The following is a 19,121-nucleotide window of genomic DNA, read 5'->3' as shown; positions in this document are numbered from 1 at the left end:
CTGCAGGTGAGTTCAAGGGCTGTACTAAAAATTGATTTCTCTGATTTAAATGGTAACACATTAAGGGAAGACCTATGTGGTACCGCAAAAAATGAGGTCGTTGACCTTTTGGTGCCATGTGGCCTTTGAGCTTCACCTTGACCTATTCGATATTCTATACCTACTACCCTTATGCATTTAAAAATCACAATGATGTATTAAAATATCGAACACAGTTCAACAGCAAGGCTGCCACCATCGGCGAACGACTGGCTCAGTTGTTGTGTTGCGCCTCTTGTACGGATTTCCAGTGCTTCCGTTCTGGTCGCTTTCCCGTTTTCCTCCATTTTCCCCTCCTTTTTCCACCTCCTCTCTTGTTTCTTGTTCGGTGACAAGTTCTTATGATTCCGAAGACTCCAAATGTTTCCTTCCTTTTTCGGTTTTCCAGACTAATGAGCAACCCACTAATATTTAAATTCCCCAACGATTGCAAACTTTTCAAGTTCCTTCTAAAAAAGGGTAATGGTGGGTTACTACGATCATTATCATTGGTTTAAGAAATAGCCAATAGAATCAAAGGTCTACTGTGCGTCGCAAACCAACGAAACCATACCTTTGTTTCTATTGGCTATTTCTTAATGAACTAATGATAGTGAACTAATGATAATGATTTTATGAACCCACCAAAACAAAGTAATGTTTAAATGCACCCTCGCAATGTCACGAGCTTGCCGTTTGCGAGGTTGCATTCTGTGTTGTGTAATGGTTACTGAGTGTGTTGAATAGGGCTATATTTAGAACTAGATATATGGGGAACAATGGTATCTGTCTAGACCAAGCGCAAACCATTGTATATTTTATATTAACCAGTTGGTAGAATTTAGCATGGAAATAATGGTAGCAATAATTACAACCATAGCAAAACCTACTACGGTTGAACTATCCCATATGTTCTGTATTGTACAGGGGTTTACGTAGCCAGGACCTCTCACCTGAGACACTCGGCCAAATAAGTTGGGACATGTCCATAAAAATTCCGGTCATTGTGAGCGACGATGATATGTAAATTATGACCAGTGCACCCAAGACAACTTGACTGGTCCGTTGCGTGGGCATTTTACTTTCCCCGAAGTTGTTCACTGTCGCCACCTGGTGGAGAAGATGAGAGACAATGGTTGAACATATCCAATACTTACCTGAACTTTCTCCTTATACTCTTGAACCACTGCGTCGATATCAGTCGAGCTGCTTGACTCTGCTTCATCAGCGTCGGCCATTGATAAGATTTCGTTAACATCACTCTCGGTATCACTGTCTCCATCATGAGCGCACTCCCTCGTGCTCTGGGTGCTATAGTCGTCCATAAGCAGGCATTCGTTATCGTCCAAAATTCCGGTGCTGGTACACGGAACCGTCGCGCTTCGGAAGAATCGGGGCATTATGTCGAACGCTGTCTTAATTCGCGCCGTAGGAGACGGCTTGACCGTCCTCTTCTGGCCTTTTTGCAACCGACTGTACTGTATGTTGGTGTGTTGCACTACAACAAAGATCAGAGACGCGCCTTTGCGCAAGTGTGCCTAACCTGAAAGGTCCTCGTGGACGAATTCCGGTTTGTAACGCACGTACAGCACTCGGCTCGAGCGCAGGGCGCATTTCAGCAAGGGGGCGACATTGAGTAAACGCACAAGATAAGACAAAGGGCACGCAAAGGCTAAAATAGACGTCAGGCTACCTGAAACGAAGAATCTAGACAGTATGCTTGATCTCAATCACTTACCCACTGTAAATATTGACAACACAGGCGCACCAGTGAGTGGATTGCGATAGAGAAGGGACGACACCAGCATTCGCCACTCTTTACTCGCCAACCTCAGCACGCAGTTGCAAAACGACGGAATTATCTCCGTCAACGCTATACAGCTCACGAAAATTGTACTCGTCGCCATAACCGGACGCGCCCAGTCGACGTCGCGTATTTCAAAAACGCGCACCAACGGAATGGCGGTTCCCGCCAGCTCCCTGCGGTGTCACTTCGACAAAAGTTACCACTCTCGTGGGACTTACCTGAAATGGGACATCAGCGTGAACACGACGACGATGAGTACGTAACAGAGCAAGGGCACGACTATAAAGCACCCGTACTTAAGGCACAGCTTTTTTTGATTGGTTAAAATTTCGTTGGGGAACGCATACGCGCACATGGCCGACGTTGTCAGAATCTACAAGAGGTTCTTAGTTGGGGTGGCGTGTAGCGCGCGACTTACGCAAGACCAGCCGTTTAAGGTGAAGTCCTCGGTCCAATTCCAGAAAATGGTGTCGGTGTGTAAGCTGCCGACAACAATGAAGAATACGAAGCTCACCCCTAGTCCAGCGTAGAGCAAGATCGACAACGTGCTTGATTTCTGAAAGAAAGTGGGGGTAGTTTTAGGCAGCTGGACCAGTGACCCAGCACCTCAGTGATTCAGTGAACGAGAAAACCAGATATGGTGTCTGGGTCAAGCTGTTTTGGAGAAGAAAATGACCCACTTACGTCAAGTCCCAGCATGAAAAGCGCAGTCGTGACCACGACGATAGTCACTCCGAGAACATCAGGCCAAGGTTCGCCCAACGAATGGGACTCGAGGCCGAACAGCCAGTCTCTCAGTCGTCCTCTGCTCATGTAATCCATGGTAGCGCTGGCCACTCTCGCCGACGTCGCTCCCGCCGCCAGTAGTTCGAGAATGTTAAACCAAATTTCTACAAACTCGACAATATCGCGGAAACTCCTCTTTCTCGTTGTCGCTTCTTTTGGTCTTGCGGCCGGTTCGCAGAGGGCTGCAACGGAATGACTTAGAAGTCCGGCAAATGCGTGGTGTCTTACCGCCTAATGCTACCGTCAGCGCAGTTAGTGGCAAAGCAACTATCGTGGAAGCGCCGGCCAGCTCGGAAGTTGCCAGTCCGATCAATACCAAGCTGCCCAGGGCCCAATGGCTTGACAGAGGGGTTTCGGTTTCGCCCATTCTAAGCTTCTGAAAAGATACAGCTACATAAGTGATCAATGCAGACAGTTTGTATATTGATTCCCCAATCCAAAGTTACGATAAAGATTTTTTCGAAGAAAAATACTCGTAATCTCAAAAATGGGCATAATTCTAGATTTGACCGTCGAACTAACGCATTTGGTCGTTTTGCCAACGAAATTTATACACAAACGATGTTGGCATATGGTGGGTAAAAAGACGTACAGTGCTATTTATTAAGAAGTCGACATAGGAATTTATGTATATTGTTTTTCCCTATGTCTACTTTCAAAAGACAAAATCTCTTTTGAAGAGCGACTAATTTTTTGCAACCAAAATTACTTCTTAAAACAAATAAAGATCTGGTTGTCACATTAATTGATTTGAATATTGTTGCTTTGGTCTCTGTATTTTTATATTCGTTCGTGTGCGATGTATGCAAACTGAATAAAAAGTAGATATTGTCAATTGGTATAGTGTCCTTAACAGTTTAAGGAGCGTAAGAGATTTAGTTTCTTTTAAGTCGTAGCAGCAATATTCCAACTAATTAATATGACAGCCAAATTGTTCATTTTGGATGCATAAAATTAGGCGCTCTTCAGAAGCGATTTTGTCTTTTGAAAGTAGACATAGGGAAATAGTTATTTATTTCATACTGTTCGCTATACAGTCCATTACATCATTTAGTTGAGTCCAGAAAGTGATCTATTACATCACAAGACCGGAAAGTGTTGCGTGGCAACTGATAATTTTTTGATAAAAAGAAACGTCAAATTTATTTAAGGTATTTACATTATCATTTGAAAGCTTAAGAATTAATAGTACTATCAATTATACAATAAGAATTCTCCCTAATTTTAATAGCGGGCACACCCCCATCGCTGGGGACTGCGGTGGTGTTAACCGCTTGCCGTTGCTGGAGAACTTGTACAAAATGTTCACCTCCTTGAATCATTTTTTCCACCCTCGTCTTTCCTTCAATAGTCTCTTCAATGTAATTTTCGGCTTCGGCTTTCAACCTCCGTGTCGTTTGAGCACGTGTTGTTATCAGTGCCAGCATTGGCCATAAGGGTTGCCGAAATACGACGAAAACATTGTCCCGTATATCTTTCTAAATGGATTCTACGCACCCAAATTAATAAGAAAAAGTGTTTTCCGGAGAAATTTTGGTGCAGTAGATTTTTGGTAAAAAGGAAAGTAATAACTGCCTTTTTTTGAGCCCCGAAGAAACAAATGTTTCAGATCGACACGGGAAAAAAATTTTCTTATAGAATGTGGCATGTAGAATCCATAATTTCAAACAGTTCCAAGATTGGGCTACTAGTTCAAAAGTTGCAGCCCTTTGAATTTTTTTTCGAAATTGGTTTCTAGTCTATAACTTTTGATTAAGAAGTCTGATCGAAAAAGTACAAATTGATTTGGATTCTACGCACCCAAATTAATAAGAAAACAGTGTTTTCCTGAGAAATTTTGGTGTAGTCGATTTTTGGTAAAAAAGGAAGGTTATACACTGCCTTTTTTTGAGGCCCGCAAAAAAAATTGTCTCAGATCGACCCGGAAAAAAATTGCCTTACAGAATGTGACCTGTAGAATCCATAATTTCAAACAGTTCCAAGATTGGGCTACTAGTTCAAAAGTTACAGCCCTTTGAATTTTTTTTCGAAATTGGTTTCTAGTCTATAACTTTTGATTGAGAAGTCTGATCCAAAAAGTACGAATTGATTTGGATTCTACGCACCCAAATTAATAAGAAAAAGTGTTTTCCCGAGAAATTTTGGTGTAGTCGATTTTTGGTAAAAAAGGAAAGTTATACACTGCCTTTTTTGAGCCTCGAAAAAAAAATTGTCTCAGATCGACCCGGAAAAAAATTTTTCTTATAGAATGTGGCCCGTAGAATCCATTATTTCAAACAATTCCAAGATTGGGCTACTAGTTCAAAAGTTACAGCCCTTTGAATTTTTTTCGAAATTGGTTTCTAGTCTATAACCTTTGATTGAGAAATCTGATCGAAAAAGTACGAATTGATTTGGATTCTACGCACCCAAATTAATAAGAAAGTGTTATCCCGGGAAATTTTGGTGTAGTCGATTTTTTGGTAAAAAAGGAAGGTTATACACTGCCTTTTTTTGAGCCCCGAAAAAAAAATTGTCTCAGATCGACCCGAAAAAAAATTTTCTTATAGAATGTGGCCTGTAGAATCCATAATTTCAAACAGTTCCAAGATTGGGCTACTAGTTCAGAAGTTACAGCCCTTTGAATTTTTTTTTTTGAAATTGGGTTCTAGTCTATAACTTTTGATTGAGACGTCTGATCGAAAAAGTACGGATTGATTTGGATTCTACGCACCCAAATTAATAAGAAAAAGTGTTTTCCCGAGAAATTTTGGTGTAGTGGATTTTTGGTAAAAAAGGAAGGTTGTACACTGCCTTTTTTTGAGCCCCGAAAAAAAATTGTCTCAGATCCACCCGGAAAATAATTTTCTTATAGAATGTGGCCTGTAGAATCCATAATTTTAAACAGTTCCAAGATTGGGCTACTAGTTCAAAAGTTACAGCCCTTTGAATTTTTTTCGAAATTGTTTTCTAGTCTATAACTTTTGATTGAGAAGTCTGATCGAAAAAGTACGAATTGATTTGGATTCTACGCATACAAATTAATAAGAAAAAGTGTTTTCCCGAGAAATTTTGGTGTAGTCGATTTTTGGTAGAAAAGGAAGGTTATACACTGCCTTTTTTTGAGACTCGAAGAAAAAATTGTCTCAGATCGACCCGGAAAAAAATTTTTCTTATAGAATGTGACCTGTAGAATCCATAATTTCAAACAGTCGAAACAGCTGAAAATTTGCGATAAGACTAAATTTCACAAGTTTTTTTATGGACAATCAGAAAAGTTTCCCCCATAACGGTCTCTGCTAGAATATTCTCAACTGGAGCATTGGCCGCCTTTTTGCTTTAAAAAGACTAGGGTAAGGTATTCTAATGAAAGAATACCCACGTCTTGGAAAATTCGCTCCGTCCCACTAAAAGAAATCTCCTCTCGGAAAATTCACACCGCTCTCAATGTATGCATGTAATGTGACTTGGAGGAATAGATTTTGAAATTAATAAATTACCAATGAAGTACACCATTTCCAAAAAAAAATAAATCCGAAATAATGTAGTTTCATGCGCAATAAAGGCACTTGAAAAATAAACAACGAATTTAATTACCCATATCTATCTGCAGTAGGACCCCTTTTCACCTTATATCGATTATAATAAGCACTTAAATATCGATGTCGGAACTCATTTTCCCCAAATCAACCAAGGAAAAGGGGTGCGAGCGAAAGGGAAGCAGATAACCGAGTTTTTTAAACGAAGGTCGTCGCTTGATGCACGCAATAAAAGGGCTTCCCTTTAATTCCCATTAAAACTTAATATAATCACCTAATATTAAATTATGTAAGGAGACGGACCTGGTGAAAAATTAAAAAAAACGTAAAATCGATGCCGAGTAATAATAAAGGTACTTACTCACCGGCTAGGAAAACAAGTAATTAGCACAAAGATTCAATCGGCGAGCATTTTTTTAATAAACCCGCGCGTAGATCGCCGTGGGAATTCGATCAGTAAGCCGCTACCCTTTTACTATTATTTATCCGAAGGGTATGTCGGAAGCACGTGTAATTTCCCGCAATGTATAACTGCATTGGGTAAATCGATAAGCGCAAGCGCCTACAAATAAAACTTCTACGACAATACGATCCGAAAGAAAACTTTTTAATTCCTTTTAAGGGACGGGGGTGCGCCAATTGGGAAAGTCGCAGAATTCCGTCCCGCCTTCACGGGCAATTGAGGTTACTTCCATCGCCTCCGGAAGTGGCGAATTTTTTTCGAGAAATGTATGTCTCTATTTATAATCGCTTGGCACTCGTTCAAATATCTTCAAAACGAAAACGCATCAGAAAGTGTTTGACTGCAAATCGACATGAGTACTCCTCCCGCTATTCGTTAATTAATCAATCTTCATTATGTGCAAATTAGTGTTTGCTCAATTAGTCGGGCTAATTTCCGTCGCCCTCTTTCGCCCGGGCCTCGCCGCCTACGGTGACCCGTTAACAATCGGTAAGTCTTCGCCAAAGCTTTTCCTGATTAATTACAATCGACGTGAAGTGAAAAATTACGACCTCTGGTATTTTTGGAACAATTGAAACATTCCGAGCTCCGTTTTCGTTCGCATTCTCGAAATAAAAAAAAGCGCAACAATTCATGTGGAAAAGCGATTTGTGGGAGGACGTCGTAAATTCGCAAGTATATCGTGAGATAATGAAGGGAAATTAAACGTTCCCGTGGGCTCCTGCATAAATCCCTCCCGAACTTGGGGAGTAAATTGAACGAAAAAGTTTAGACCACGAACCATGTATTGTAATTATTTGCTTCACCCTGTACTTACATAACTATTAGATACTTTTGTACAATTCCAAAAGCCTATGCCTTTTGGAACTGGATAAAGAGTCATTCGCTCTATTTGTCTATGGAAATGGTGCTAATATTAATTATGATTGGGAAGTGTGTAACTACCCCTTGAATAACGGTCGCGAGTATTCTCCTTTGGAATGTAGGATGGGAATTGCTGAAGAAATTAATTTTTTTTAATTATGTAAATTTTGTAACGGGAGCACGTTAACGGAGATTGTCGGGAAGATCGCGCACAAACGGTTGCTTAAAAATGAACAATGCACTTAATCGAATAAACAAATTAATTTTTAATCAGCGGGAAAAAGGTGGAAATCGTATCGGTTTCGGAAGCCACGAGTAATCATGCAAAGAAAATAGAGGGCCGGTCATTGGCAAATAATCTTAAACAGAAACAAGGAAAACAAACCCCCCCTTATACTTAACGTAAAGAAAATATCAAGTACCAATTTTGAAATTAAAACTTCCAAGCCATAGCATATCCAGCGATGGATTTATGGACACACACGTACACTTACGGCTCATTACGTACATTTCACGTTATTTTTGCACTGCTTTGTAAATGCTAGGTACGTACTTTGCAACAAAGCATAAATGAATTAGCGGTAGCTACGGAAAATCAAATGCGGGAAAAGAACCCCCTCCCTTTATAATTAACGAAAGGAAAAGTGTCAAACGCTACCTTAAACATTTAACGGAGCGGAAGAGAAGAAAAAAAAAGATTTTCAATACAGGAGTACACGCTACCATCAAAGGTGCAAAACGGCTAAAGTTCCACGATTTAAATACGGTACGGTTGCCAAAGTAAATTTACAGTATTTCCGAACGAAAGAGATCCCCACTAAACGACGGCTTTACCTTATATAGAATTCGGCCATTTTATTGGAAGAACGGCGGTTTCCCAGCCAAACTAGTGTTTTCGGATAAGTACCTCCATAAATTAAAACTTCTTTAATTAATTGTGCGGCCTGCTGACGTCCTAAAAATCCGTCATTGGTCTTAAATTTAAAGCGCTCACGATTTAATCGGATGGTGTTTACTGCAACTCATTTAATTAGCAACGGTTAATTATATTCACTTAAATGCGCGAAAGAATTTCTAAATGCATACTTTCATTTAAATTTCTCAGGACAGGCAAAAGGTCTCGTATCAAACATGGCCTTGCAGTGTTAATGCTCGTTCTCATATACCATTGGAAACTAAAACCTGCCTAGTAATTGCTTAACGGAGCTGAAATATTAATTTTTCGTTGTCTTTCGAACGCTACAAAGATATTCCCATGGGAACAGCTCAAAATGAAAAAAATTGCTTTCCCTTTCGGGCGGCTCTACAAATTAAACAACTACTTTCCAGCTTCTATTTCAAAGTCCTAAAACAGAAATGAATATTTTCGGAGCGACAGTCTTCGTAACGAGGCGCTTTCAATTTCAATCGCATCCAAATACCGGGCGTTCCGCAGAGCTGGTAGATTCCACGAATGTAAGGGGGTTGTCATTATTTCTGGTATGAAACTAAGTGCTTCATTACAAGCAATCCTCGATCCAAGCAATTGCAATTGCTTCTCATCATAGCACTACCTCAAAAAACCAAGAAAATGAAAAGTGAACTAATTATAATTAGGTGCTAATTAGATGCTAATTAAGGGATCTATCCCCAAATTAAGTGCTTCTTTTTTTTTTAATGATTACATGTTCTGCCAGGTCATAATATGAACTCAGCAGAACACTACCTTTAAAACCCAAGAAAATGAAAAGTGAACTAACTGTAATTAGGTGCTAATTAAGTGGCCTATCCCCGAATTAAATGCGCCTTTTTTTTTAAATAAATGATTACATGTTCTGCCAGGTGCATATGAACTCATCAGAGCACTACCTCAGAAAACCAAGAAAATGAAAAGTGAACTAATTATAATTAGGTGCTAATTAAGTGCCCTATCCCCGAATTAAATTCTCTTTTTTTTAATTATTACATGTTCTACTAGGTTCATATAAACTCTAACCTAATTATTAGTTAGTTCACTTTTCATTTTCTTGGGTTTTTAAGGTAGTGCTCTGCTGAGTTCATATGAACCTAGCAGAACATGCATTAATTTAAAAAGAAGGAGCATTTAATTCGGGAATAGACACTTAATTAGCACCAAATTATAGTTAGTTCACTTTTCATTTCCTTGGTTTTTGAGGTAGTGCTCTGATGAGTTCATATGCATCTGGCAGAACATGTAATCATTTTTTTAAAAAAGGAGCATTTTATTCGAGAATAGGGCACTTAATTAGCACCTAATTAGCACCTAATTATAGTTAGTTTACTTTTCATTTTCTTGGTTTTGGAGGTAGTGTTCTGCCGAGTTCATATGAACTTGGCAGAACACATGCATTAATTTTAAAAAAAGGAGCATTTAATTCGGGAATAGGGCACTTAATTAGCACCAAATTATAGTTAGTTCACTTTTAATTTTCTTGGTTTTTGAGGTAGTGCTCTGATGAGTTCATATGCACCTGGCAAAGCATGTAATTATTAAAAAAAAAGGAGCATTTAATTTGGGAATAGGGCACTTAATTAGCACCTAATTATAGTTAGTTCACTTTTCATTTTCTTGGTTTTTGAGGTAGTGCTCTGATGAGTTCATATGCACCTGGCAGAACATTGTAATAATTTTTAAAAAGAGGGGCATTTAATTCGGGAATAGGGCACTTAATTAGCACCTAATTATAGTTAGTTCACTTTTCATTTTCTTGGTTTTTGAGGTAGTGCTCTGATGAGTTCATATGCACCTGGCAGAACATTGTAATAATTTTTAAAAAAAGGAGCATTTAATTCGGGAATAGGCCACTTAATTAGCACCTAATTATAGTTAGTTCACTTTTCATTTTCTTGGTTTTTGAGGTAGTGCTCTGATCAGTACATATGCACCTGGCAAAGCATGTAATTATTAAAAAAAAAGGAGCATTTAATTTGGGAATGGGGCACTTAATTAGCACCTAATTATAGTTAGTTCACTTTTCATTTTCTTGGTTTTTGAGGTAGTGCTCTGATGAGTTCATATGCACCTGGCAGAACATTGTAATAATTTAAAAAAAAAGGAGCATTTAATTCGGGAATAGGGCACTTAATTAGCACCTAATTATAGCTCACTTTTCATTTTCTTGGTTTTTGAGGTAGTGCTCTGATTAGTACATATGCACCTGGCAAAGCATGTAATTATTAAAAAAAAAGGAGCATTTAATTTGGGAATGCACTTAATTAGCACCTAATTATAGTTAGTTCACTTTTCATTTTCTTGGTTTTTGAGATAGTGCTCTGATGAGTTCATATGCACCTGGCAGAACATTGTAATAATTTAAAAAAAAAGGAGCATTTAATTCGGGAATAGTTAGTTCACTTTTCATTTTCTTGGTTTTTTGAGGTAGTGTTCTGCTGAGTTCATATGCACCTGGCAAAACATGTAATTATTTAAAAAAAGGAGCATTTAATTCGGGAATAGGGCACTTAGTTAGCACCTAATTAGCACCTAATTATGCAATATGTTTGATTGTGTTCTGCTGACCTTGCTCTGCTAGGTTCATGGACTCAATGTATGTAGGTCAACGTATTTCGTTCTTGTAAGCTGCTCGCTTGACGTAGAAACTGGCTTCCAAACGTTGATCTATTGTTGATGTGTATGGAGAAGCAAGTGTGGAAGAATATTTAGCACTTTTACCACTAAGTACTAAAAATAAAACGCCACAATACATCAAACTGGTGGTGCATAAGCGCTCTCATGCGGAATTTAAAACATAAAATAATGTCTGGTTTCTCCGACCCCTTTTTAAAAGATAAGAATTCTTATCCCATCTCATAATACCCAATTCTTCAAAGGCTAAAGAACTAGAAAGAAAAACCTTCAACCCAACAATACGGTCTTTATTATTAGAAAATTAACCTTCTAGGTAACTTTATTTGTAAAATGTCACGGTAATGGTTAAACATACCAAGTAACACGCGATTACAATATTTTAAAATATCAGCTGCCCCTAGCTTCCGGGGCCTTTGGTAGCAATGCTTACGGTCTTAACGCTGAATTAAAAACGTACTACTTCGCGGCCACACCCGCCAGTTATGAACTCTACTGTTTGCAGCTAACTACGTAGTAATTCTGAAATCTTCGCTTCATCCATACTTTTTTTATTTTTACAAAATATGCCTACAAAATGGTAACTAATCAGTCCCAGAGACCAACGCGAATAATTTAAACGTTCTAGGGGGCTCCCGTTACAGTGTCTATGTCCGCAACGCTAGATGCAACAAACTTTTTTATTTTTGTCGCTTTCTTTTGTCTTTATTGGTGAGGTATAGTCTGTTTTACAGACGCTTCGGCGAGGTTGGACGTAGGATTACTTTTGCGCTATTTCCTAGAGTATTTCAGTATGTCAGTACCAAACACCAAATGCACAGCCCCTTCTCCTGATTCAACTAACAACAGCTACTCATTTTCAGGCGCTTTATTTAGTAAGGATAACTCTGAAGTAGAATTAGCATTTAAATATGCAGTTCAATGGCACAACATTTACAGTAGCGAAGGCACACACTACCTCACGGACGTAAGAAAAGTGCCGGTCAAGAATATGTTTACCACTAGCAAAATAGGTAACCGATTCGATTTCGCGGAACTTCTCCTGATGCTTAAATTCCAGTTTGCAACATGACAAACACGAGACCCGGCGTCATTGCCATATTTGGGTACGAATCCGCGCGCACCTCTCCCATGTCGCGTTCCGTCTGCAAAAAACTAGAAATACCCTACATCGAGACCAAATGGAAGTCGACCAAGTACCCGCCCCTAATCGCTTTGAATTTTTACCCGGCCGCCGATTTGCTTGCGGAAGGCTTCGCCACAATACTAAGACACATGAACTGGAAGAGCTACGCGATCGTCTACCAGAATGAAAAGGACCTGGTCACCTTGCAAGGCATTTTGAAGATACCCGATGTTTCCGACTATCCGGTCATAATTAAACAGCTGGAGCACGATCCGGAAGGTCCCGACGCCAGGTACTCCCCCTGTGAGTACCTCTAGTTTGAAGATATCTTCAATTTTCAGGTCGATGTTTAAGCAACTGAAAGATGGAAGCGTCTCTAAAGTCATCTTAAACTGTCACGTGGACGACATACTCTCAATTTTAATGCAGGCGAAAGAGATCGGATTTTTGACAATGTCGACGAACATCTTCCTAACGTCCTTGGTGAGTATTGACAACGTCGGGCTTTTGCAAAGGGGAGTGTTTGAAGGACGCGCACACGTTGGACTACGGCCCATTAAATACCACGGCGAACATCACGATGGTGCGGCTGTTCAATCCTGCCAACGAAAATCTGATCAGGCACGTGCAGAGTTGGGAGGTAGGCGAGATGAGGAGAAATCGACATTTCAGCGCTAGTCCAGGTACCGTGAAGGTGGGTGGTTCTCGGGGTACTCACGCCGAAACTAACTCGCCAATTGCAGACCACGAGCGCGCTAATGATCGACGCCGTGAATCTCTTGATCGAGAGCGTCAACCATCTGCACAAAACCGAAAAGATACGTCCGAGGCCAATGCATTGCGACGAAAGCGATACGTGGGAGGGTGGATATCGCATCGCCGCCTATATGAAAGAGGTGGTTTGTTTTGGAACTGCATTCGTTAACCTTTGTTTTACAGCACCACCTCCCGAATCCGATCACGGGACCTATACTTTTCGACGATTTCGGACGAAGGATTAATTTCACTCTGCACGTTGTCGAACTGAACGCGGACGTTGTGAAGGCGACGTGGAGTCCGTCCAACGGTACGCGCTTAAACATGACACTCTCCGCTCAGGAGAACCGTCAACTAATTCTGAAGAGCTTGCAAAAGCAACGGATTGTCGTCTCCTCTAAGTAAACCACCCGAGTAGAAAACGGGAAGCATGCGCCATCTTGAATTTTGGATCAGGGATTTCTCCGCGTTTTGATCGTGACCTGGCAGTTCCCCCGGTTCGATGAAGGGGATTGTTCCCTTGTAAAAATCTGAAACGGCTTAAAGATCTTGATAAATTAGCGCGCTTCCAATGACACTAAACCCAACCAAATCAGACGCGGTTTGCTGCAACACATCTAATTAGCTTTCTTAATTGGCCGGATTCAAGTTCCAAAATGAGTTAATACTCCAGTTAACACCCATTATTACTTGTCATTTCATAGATCAGTGTTATCTACGTACTCCGGTGACCTTGCTCTTTTTAATCCTGGTTTTAAACTTAACACTGTAAAACTGCAAAAGGCTACTAATTAATACACTGAACGGAAGTTACGAAATATTAACTTTCTTTAACCTTCCAAATGAGAGCTTTCACATAATAACTGAAATATCTTCACGGGAACGGTTACAAAACTGATAAATTGTTTTTCTACTATTGGCGGTTGAATTCATAATGAATTTCATTGTCACCTCCTGGAATAATTACGTCTATGGTGTTACGGTTTTTAGTAATGAAGCTCGTGTTCGAGTTCATCGATATACAGTGTGTTCATCAGGTCTGGTAGATTCCATGTACAAAAACGAGTGCTTCCTTACAACTTTATCCCAACGCCATCTTCCATATTATTCATCTGATTTGCACCAGTAAGCGGGAAACCCTACACCACGGCCTTGCACCGCAAACCAAGTTACGTATCCGGAAAAATCTCCTTCACCAAGGCCTTAGATAGATGGCGCATGCTGCCCATTTTCAACTCACCCAGCACCTCGTCGCGTTATTCCAACCGTATGTAAGGATTTTAGCCCCGTACCTGATGTACCGCAACCGCTCCAACCTAAACGAGGACGTCGGGAGTAAGTATGAAGGTTACGTGGCTGATTTAATCGAGAAGATCGCCGAAGAGCTTAAATTCACGTACGAGTTCTACCTAACGCCCGATACCGCAAACGGCAACTACGACGAGAACTCCCAAACTTGGAACGGAATCATGGGCGACGTCATATCGGGCGTCGCCCAATTGGGCGTATCCGATCTGACGGTCAACCACCAGAGGCGACAGTTTGTCGACTTTAGCAACTACTTCATGACGCTAGGTGAGTACTTTGACTTTGGACGTGCACCCATACGTTTTGTAGGGATCAGCATCTTGTACAAGACGCCCGATCAGTCCGAGGCGAACATGTTCGCTTTCAAGGACCCTTTGTCCGACGACGTCTGGATGTATACCGCCACGGCGTTTCTGGGGCTCTCCATCATGCTGTACATGATTGCGCGAATGGCACCGGGTGACTGGCAAAACCCGCATCCGTGCGAGACGCACCCGGAAGAGCTAGAAAACATTTGGAACCTCGGCAACTCACTCTGGTTAACAATGGGTTCCATTATGACCCAAGGCTGTGATATCCTGCCCAAGTGCGTTCGTCGCTCAAAAACCATTGGCCTTTAACAACTGTGTTTCTAGGGGAATTTCCTCGCGGATGGCCGTTGCTATGTGGTGGTTCTTTTCGCTGCTAATGACCAGCTCCTACACGGCGAACTTGGCGGCGTACCTGGCCAAGGAGCGCATGGGTCCCTCTATCAACAACCTCGACGACCTACTCAACCAAAATAAGATCAAATTTGGCACACTAATCAATGGAACGACGTACGAATTCTTCAGAACGTCCAACTATTCGAAACACAAGGCCGTTTGGGAAAAGATGAGCAACTTTAAACCGAGCCCGTTCGTCTCCTCAAACCCGGAGGGCGTAAAAAAGGTCTTGAACAAGAATCAGGAGTACGCGTTCTTCATGGAAAGTTCGACGTTAGAATATGAGCGTAACAAGGAATGCGAACTAATTAAGATTGGCGATTGGCTCGACTCCAAAGGTTACGGCATTGCAATGCCTCTAGGTAAAACAAATTACCGTGCGCCTATATCGAAATAAATTATCTTTTAGACGCCCCCTACCGGTCCGAAATAAACAACGCTATTTTGAAGTTCCAAGAGAGCGGCGAATTGCAGACGCTCAAGAACAAGTGGTGGAAGGAGCTGAACGAGGGTGAAATTTGCGAGGTTTGCCCACGGAGTAGAGTAGGTACACTCTGCGTTGTTAACACAGACATTTCAGGAGGTTGAGTCCGAGATAGGGGAGATGGGCCTTAAATTGCAAAATGTAGGTGGCGTGTTTTGGGTGTTGGGGGTGGGGGTGGGGATTTCGTTTATGATATCCATAGTCGAATTTTTGTGGAATGTGAGGAACGTTTCGGTACAAGATCACGTAAGTTTTGACGTGTTGCGGCGAGAAATGATGGTATGTTGCTTTCAGATTACCTACTGTGAAGCGTTGGCCGCCGAATTTAAGTTCGCCATCAATTTTTGGGTGACAAAGAAAGCGGCGAGGGTGGAGGTTAAGGAACCGTCTCAATCAAGAGAGGGGTCGGAAACTCGCAGTATGGCTGGGAAGATGCTTCAGGGAGCTGGGTCTTTTTTACGCTTGGAAACCATCTTTGATCGCATGAGTGTCAGCAGAAACGACTAAGGGTTTTTGATTGCGGCTGTGCTTTGTTAATTTTGTATGCTCATATATTTGCTAATAAAAGATGAAAACTTGAAAAGGAGACCAATGCGGCTGCTATTTCAGGCTAGAATTGAAATTCTTTTTCGCCCACTCACATATTGTTGTTTTGTTTTTGCATTATGAGATACCGATGATCGGATTCTGTCGGCGTCTCGGATTAGAACAAGAATTCCAGGAATAAATTTCTATTTTCAAAAAATTTCCGGGCACGTTAACTAAAATGGAGTCCGTGGAAGCCATCTTGTAAAATTTATCCATTTATCAATTTATCCATTCACTTATTCACTTATTCACTTATTCACTTATTCACTTATTCACTTATTCACTTATTCACTTATTCACTTATTCACTTATTCACTTATTCACTTATTCACTTATTCACTTATTCACTTATTCATTTATTCATCTATTCATTTATTTCACTTATTCACTTATTCACTTATTCACTTATTCACTTATTCACTTATTCACTTATTCACTTATTTCCTTATTCACTTATTCACTTATTCACTTATTCACTTACTTATTCACTTATTCACTTATTCACTTATTCACTTATTCACTTATTCACTTATTCACTTATTCACTTATTCACTTATTCACTTATTCACTTATTCACTTATTCACTTATTCACTTATTCATTTATTCATCTATTCATTTATTTATTTATTTTCGTTCAATTACAGAGTGATCCGCATAATACTTTTTAGAAGTGCTCCTGTAGAAGGTATTAAGTTGTTCTATACTGCTCTGGTATTTACCCCACGAATTAGGAAAGTTGCAGGAAAGCCTAATTCGGAGTGCCCAGGGGGAGATCGGGTTTTGGTTCGGCAGATAGTGTACTTGACCAAAGTTAGGTAGGCAGTGAAGACCATCACCAGGGATGGATGCTCAACTACAACAAGGTCTCGACCTGCTAGTCTTCAAGCTATGTACGTTACTAAGGGCAAGCTTTGCCTTCTGGGATACATACCTATGGCGTGGAGGGACTTAAACGTCATATTCATACCGAAAGCTGGGCGCATACGCCCTAACCATCGGTCTATCGTCGTTTCCCCTCAAACTAACGGAGAAACTTATTGAACTACACATGAGGGATGACGTGCTGGGGCCTGAACCAATGTTCCTATCAACCAGGAAAATCCTGTAAACGTGCCATCCACAGAGTAGTGAATGTAGTTGAGAGGGCGATCTCCTGTAAGCGGGTAGCTCTAGGGGCCTTCTAGATACAGAGGGGGGATTTGACAACGCCACTCCACAAACGATTCAAACTGCTATGGCAAACAAAGGACTACATTCTACCGTGTTTAGATTGATACTAACTCGGAAAAGTGCAAATGTTGTGTGTGAGGGTGAGGGTGAGGATGTGTGCGAGGAGGTTTTTCAGCTCCTAATACACGAGGGACCAAACAGAAAATTATTGTAAAACTTTGTCTGGCTACTAGGAGAACATAATAGTCGAGGAGGTCTTTTCCCATCACCCACAAAAATATTTCGAAGTCAAATTTCGTTTTAAATCTTTTCCAATTTGGTATCAGGAGGTTATAATGTTCGAGGAGGTGTTTCAGCTCCTAATACACGAAGTGCCAATCAAAAAATTTTGTAAAATTTTGTCTGGCTACCAGGAGAACATAATAGTAGAGGAGGTATTTTCCCATCACCCACAAAAACATTTCGAAGCCAAATTTCGTTTTAAATCTTTTTTAATTTGGTATCAGGAGGTTATAATGTACGAGGAGGTGTTTCAGCTCCTAATACACGAAGTGCCAATCAGAAAATTATTGTAAAATTTTGTCTGGCTACCAGGAGAACATAATAGTCGAGGAGATCTTTTCCCATCACCCACAAAAATATTTCGAAACCAAATCTCGTTTTAAATCTTTTCCAATTTGGTATCAGGAGGTTATAATGTTCGAGGAGGTGCTTCAGCTCCTAATACATGAAGTGCCAATCAAACAATTTTGTAAAATTTTGTCTGGCTACCAGGAGAACATAATAGTAGAGGAGGTATTTTCCCATCACCCACAAAAACATTTCAAAGCCAAATTTCGTTTTAAATCTTTTTTAATTTGGTATCAGGAGGTTATAATGTACGAGGAGGTGTTTCAGCTCCTAATACACGAAGTGCCAATCAGAAAATTATTGTAAAATTTTGTCTGGCTACCAGGAGAACATAATAGTCGAGGAGATCTTTTCCCATCACCCACAAAAATATTTCGAAGCCAAATCTCGTTTTAAATCTTCTCCAATTTGGTATCAGGAGGTTATAATGTTCGAGGAGGTGCTTCAGCTCCTAATACACGAAGTGCCCATCAGAAAATTATTGTAAAATTTTGTCTAGCTACCAGGAGAACATAATAGTCGAGGAGGCCTTTTCCCATTACCCACAAAATTATTTTGAAGCTAAATTTCGGTTTAAATCTTTTCCAATTTGGTATCAGGAGGATATAATGTTCGAGGAGGTGTATCACCTCCTAATACACGAAGTGCCAATCAGAAAATTATTGTAAAATTTTGTCTGGCTACCAGGAGAACATAATAGTCGAGGAGGTAGTTTCCCAGAACCCACAAAAATATTTCGAGGCCAAATTTCGTTTTAAATTTTTCCAATTTGGTATCAGAAGCTTATAATGTGCGAGGAGGTGTTTCAGCTCCTAATACACGAAGTGCCATTCAGAAAATTATTGTAAAATTTTGTCTGGCTACCAGGAGAACATAATAGTCAAGGAGGTCTTTTCCCATCACCCACAAAAATATTTCGAAGCCAAATCTCGTTTTAAATGTTTTCCAATTTGGTAACAGGAGGTTATAATGTTCGAGGAGGTGTTTCAGCTCCTAATACACGAAGTGCCAATCAGAAAATTATTGTAAAATTTTGTCTGGCTACCAGGAGAACATAATAGTCGAGGAGGTCGTTTCCCATCACCCACAAGAATATTTCGAAGCCAAATCTCGTTTTAAATCTTTTCCAATTTGGTAACAGGAGGTTATAATGTTCGAGGAGGTGTTTCAGCTCCTAATACACGAAGTGCCAATCAGAAAATTATTGTAAAATTTTGTCTGGCTACCAGGAGAACATAATAGTCGAGGAGGTCGTTTCCCATCACCCACAAGAATATTTCGAAGCCAAATCTCGTTTTAAATCTTTTCCAGT

At 40.4% G+C, this 19,121-nt stretch overlaps 2 protein-coding genes across 2 annotated transcripts; one reads left to right on the top strand and one right to left on the bottom strand.

The window, feature by feature from the left end:
* Positions 1 to 216: 216 nt before the first annotated feature.
* On the bottom strand, positions 217 to 6,265 carry LOC116180057 (probable cationic amino acid transporter). Its single transcript, XM_031499885.1, has 10 exons — positions 6,188 to 6,265; positions 2,840 to 2,987; positions 2,510 to 2,793; positions 2,244 to 2,381; positions 2,044 to 2,198; positions 1,757 to 1,998; positions 1,562 to 1,711; positions 1,176 to 1,516; positions 972 to 1,128; positions 217 to 359 (listed from the first exon to the last, which is right to left on the bottom strand). Exons 2-10 carry the CDS (start codon positions 2,976 to 2,978, stop codon positions 217 to 219), a joined length of 1,749 nt encoding a protein of 582 aa, XP_031355745.1. The 5' UTR covers positions 2,979 to 2,987; positions 6,188 to 6,265.
* Positions 6,266 to 6,897: 632 nt separating this feature from the next.
* On the top strand, positions 6,898 to 16,026 carry LOC116180977 (glutamate receptor ionotropic, kainate 2-like). The gene is made up of 13 exons (XM_031501174.1): positions 6,898 to 7,081; positions 11,906 to 12,055; positions 12,103 to 12,460; positions 12,510 to 12,651; positions 12,698 to 12,862; positions 12,912 to 13,064; positions 13,108 to 13,325; positions 14,201 to 14,499; positions 14,542 to 14,818; positions 14,868 to 15,298; positions 15,346 to 15,461; positions 15,517 to 15,666; positions 15,715 to 16,026. The coding sequence occupies exons 1-13, from the start codon at positions 6,988 to 6,990 to the stop codon at positions 15,925 to 15,927; spliced, it is 2,766 nt and encodes a 921-aa protein (XP_031357034.1). The 5' UTR covers positions 6,898 to 6,987; the 3' UTR covers positions 15,928 to 16,026.
* The last annotated feature ends 3,095 nt before the right edge of the window (positions 16,027 to 19,121 follow it).

The sequence above is a fragment of the Photinus pyralis genome, unplaced genomic scaffold (assembly GCF_008802855.1).
Source record: "Photinus pyralis isolate 1611_PpyrPB1 unplaced genomic scaffold, Ppyr1.3 Ppyr1.4_LG9, whole genome shotgun sequence".
Classification (NCBI taxonomy): domain Eukaryota; kingdom Metazoa; phylum Arthropoda; class Insecta; order Coleoptera; family Lampyridae; genus Photinus; species Photinus pyralis.
The sequence above is the reverse complement of the archived record's forward strand: the minus strand, read 5'-3'. Positions and strand labels throughout refer to the sequence as shown.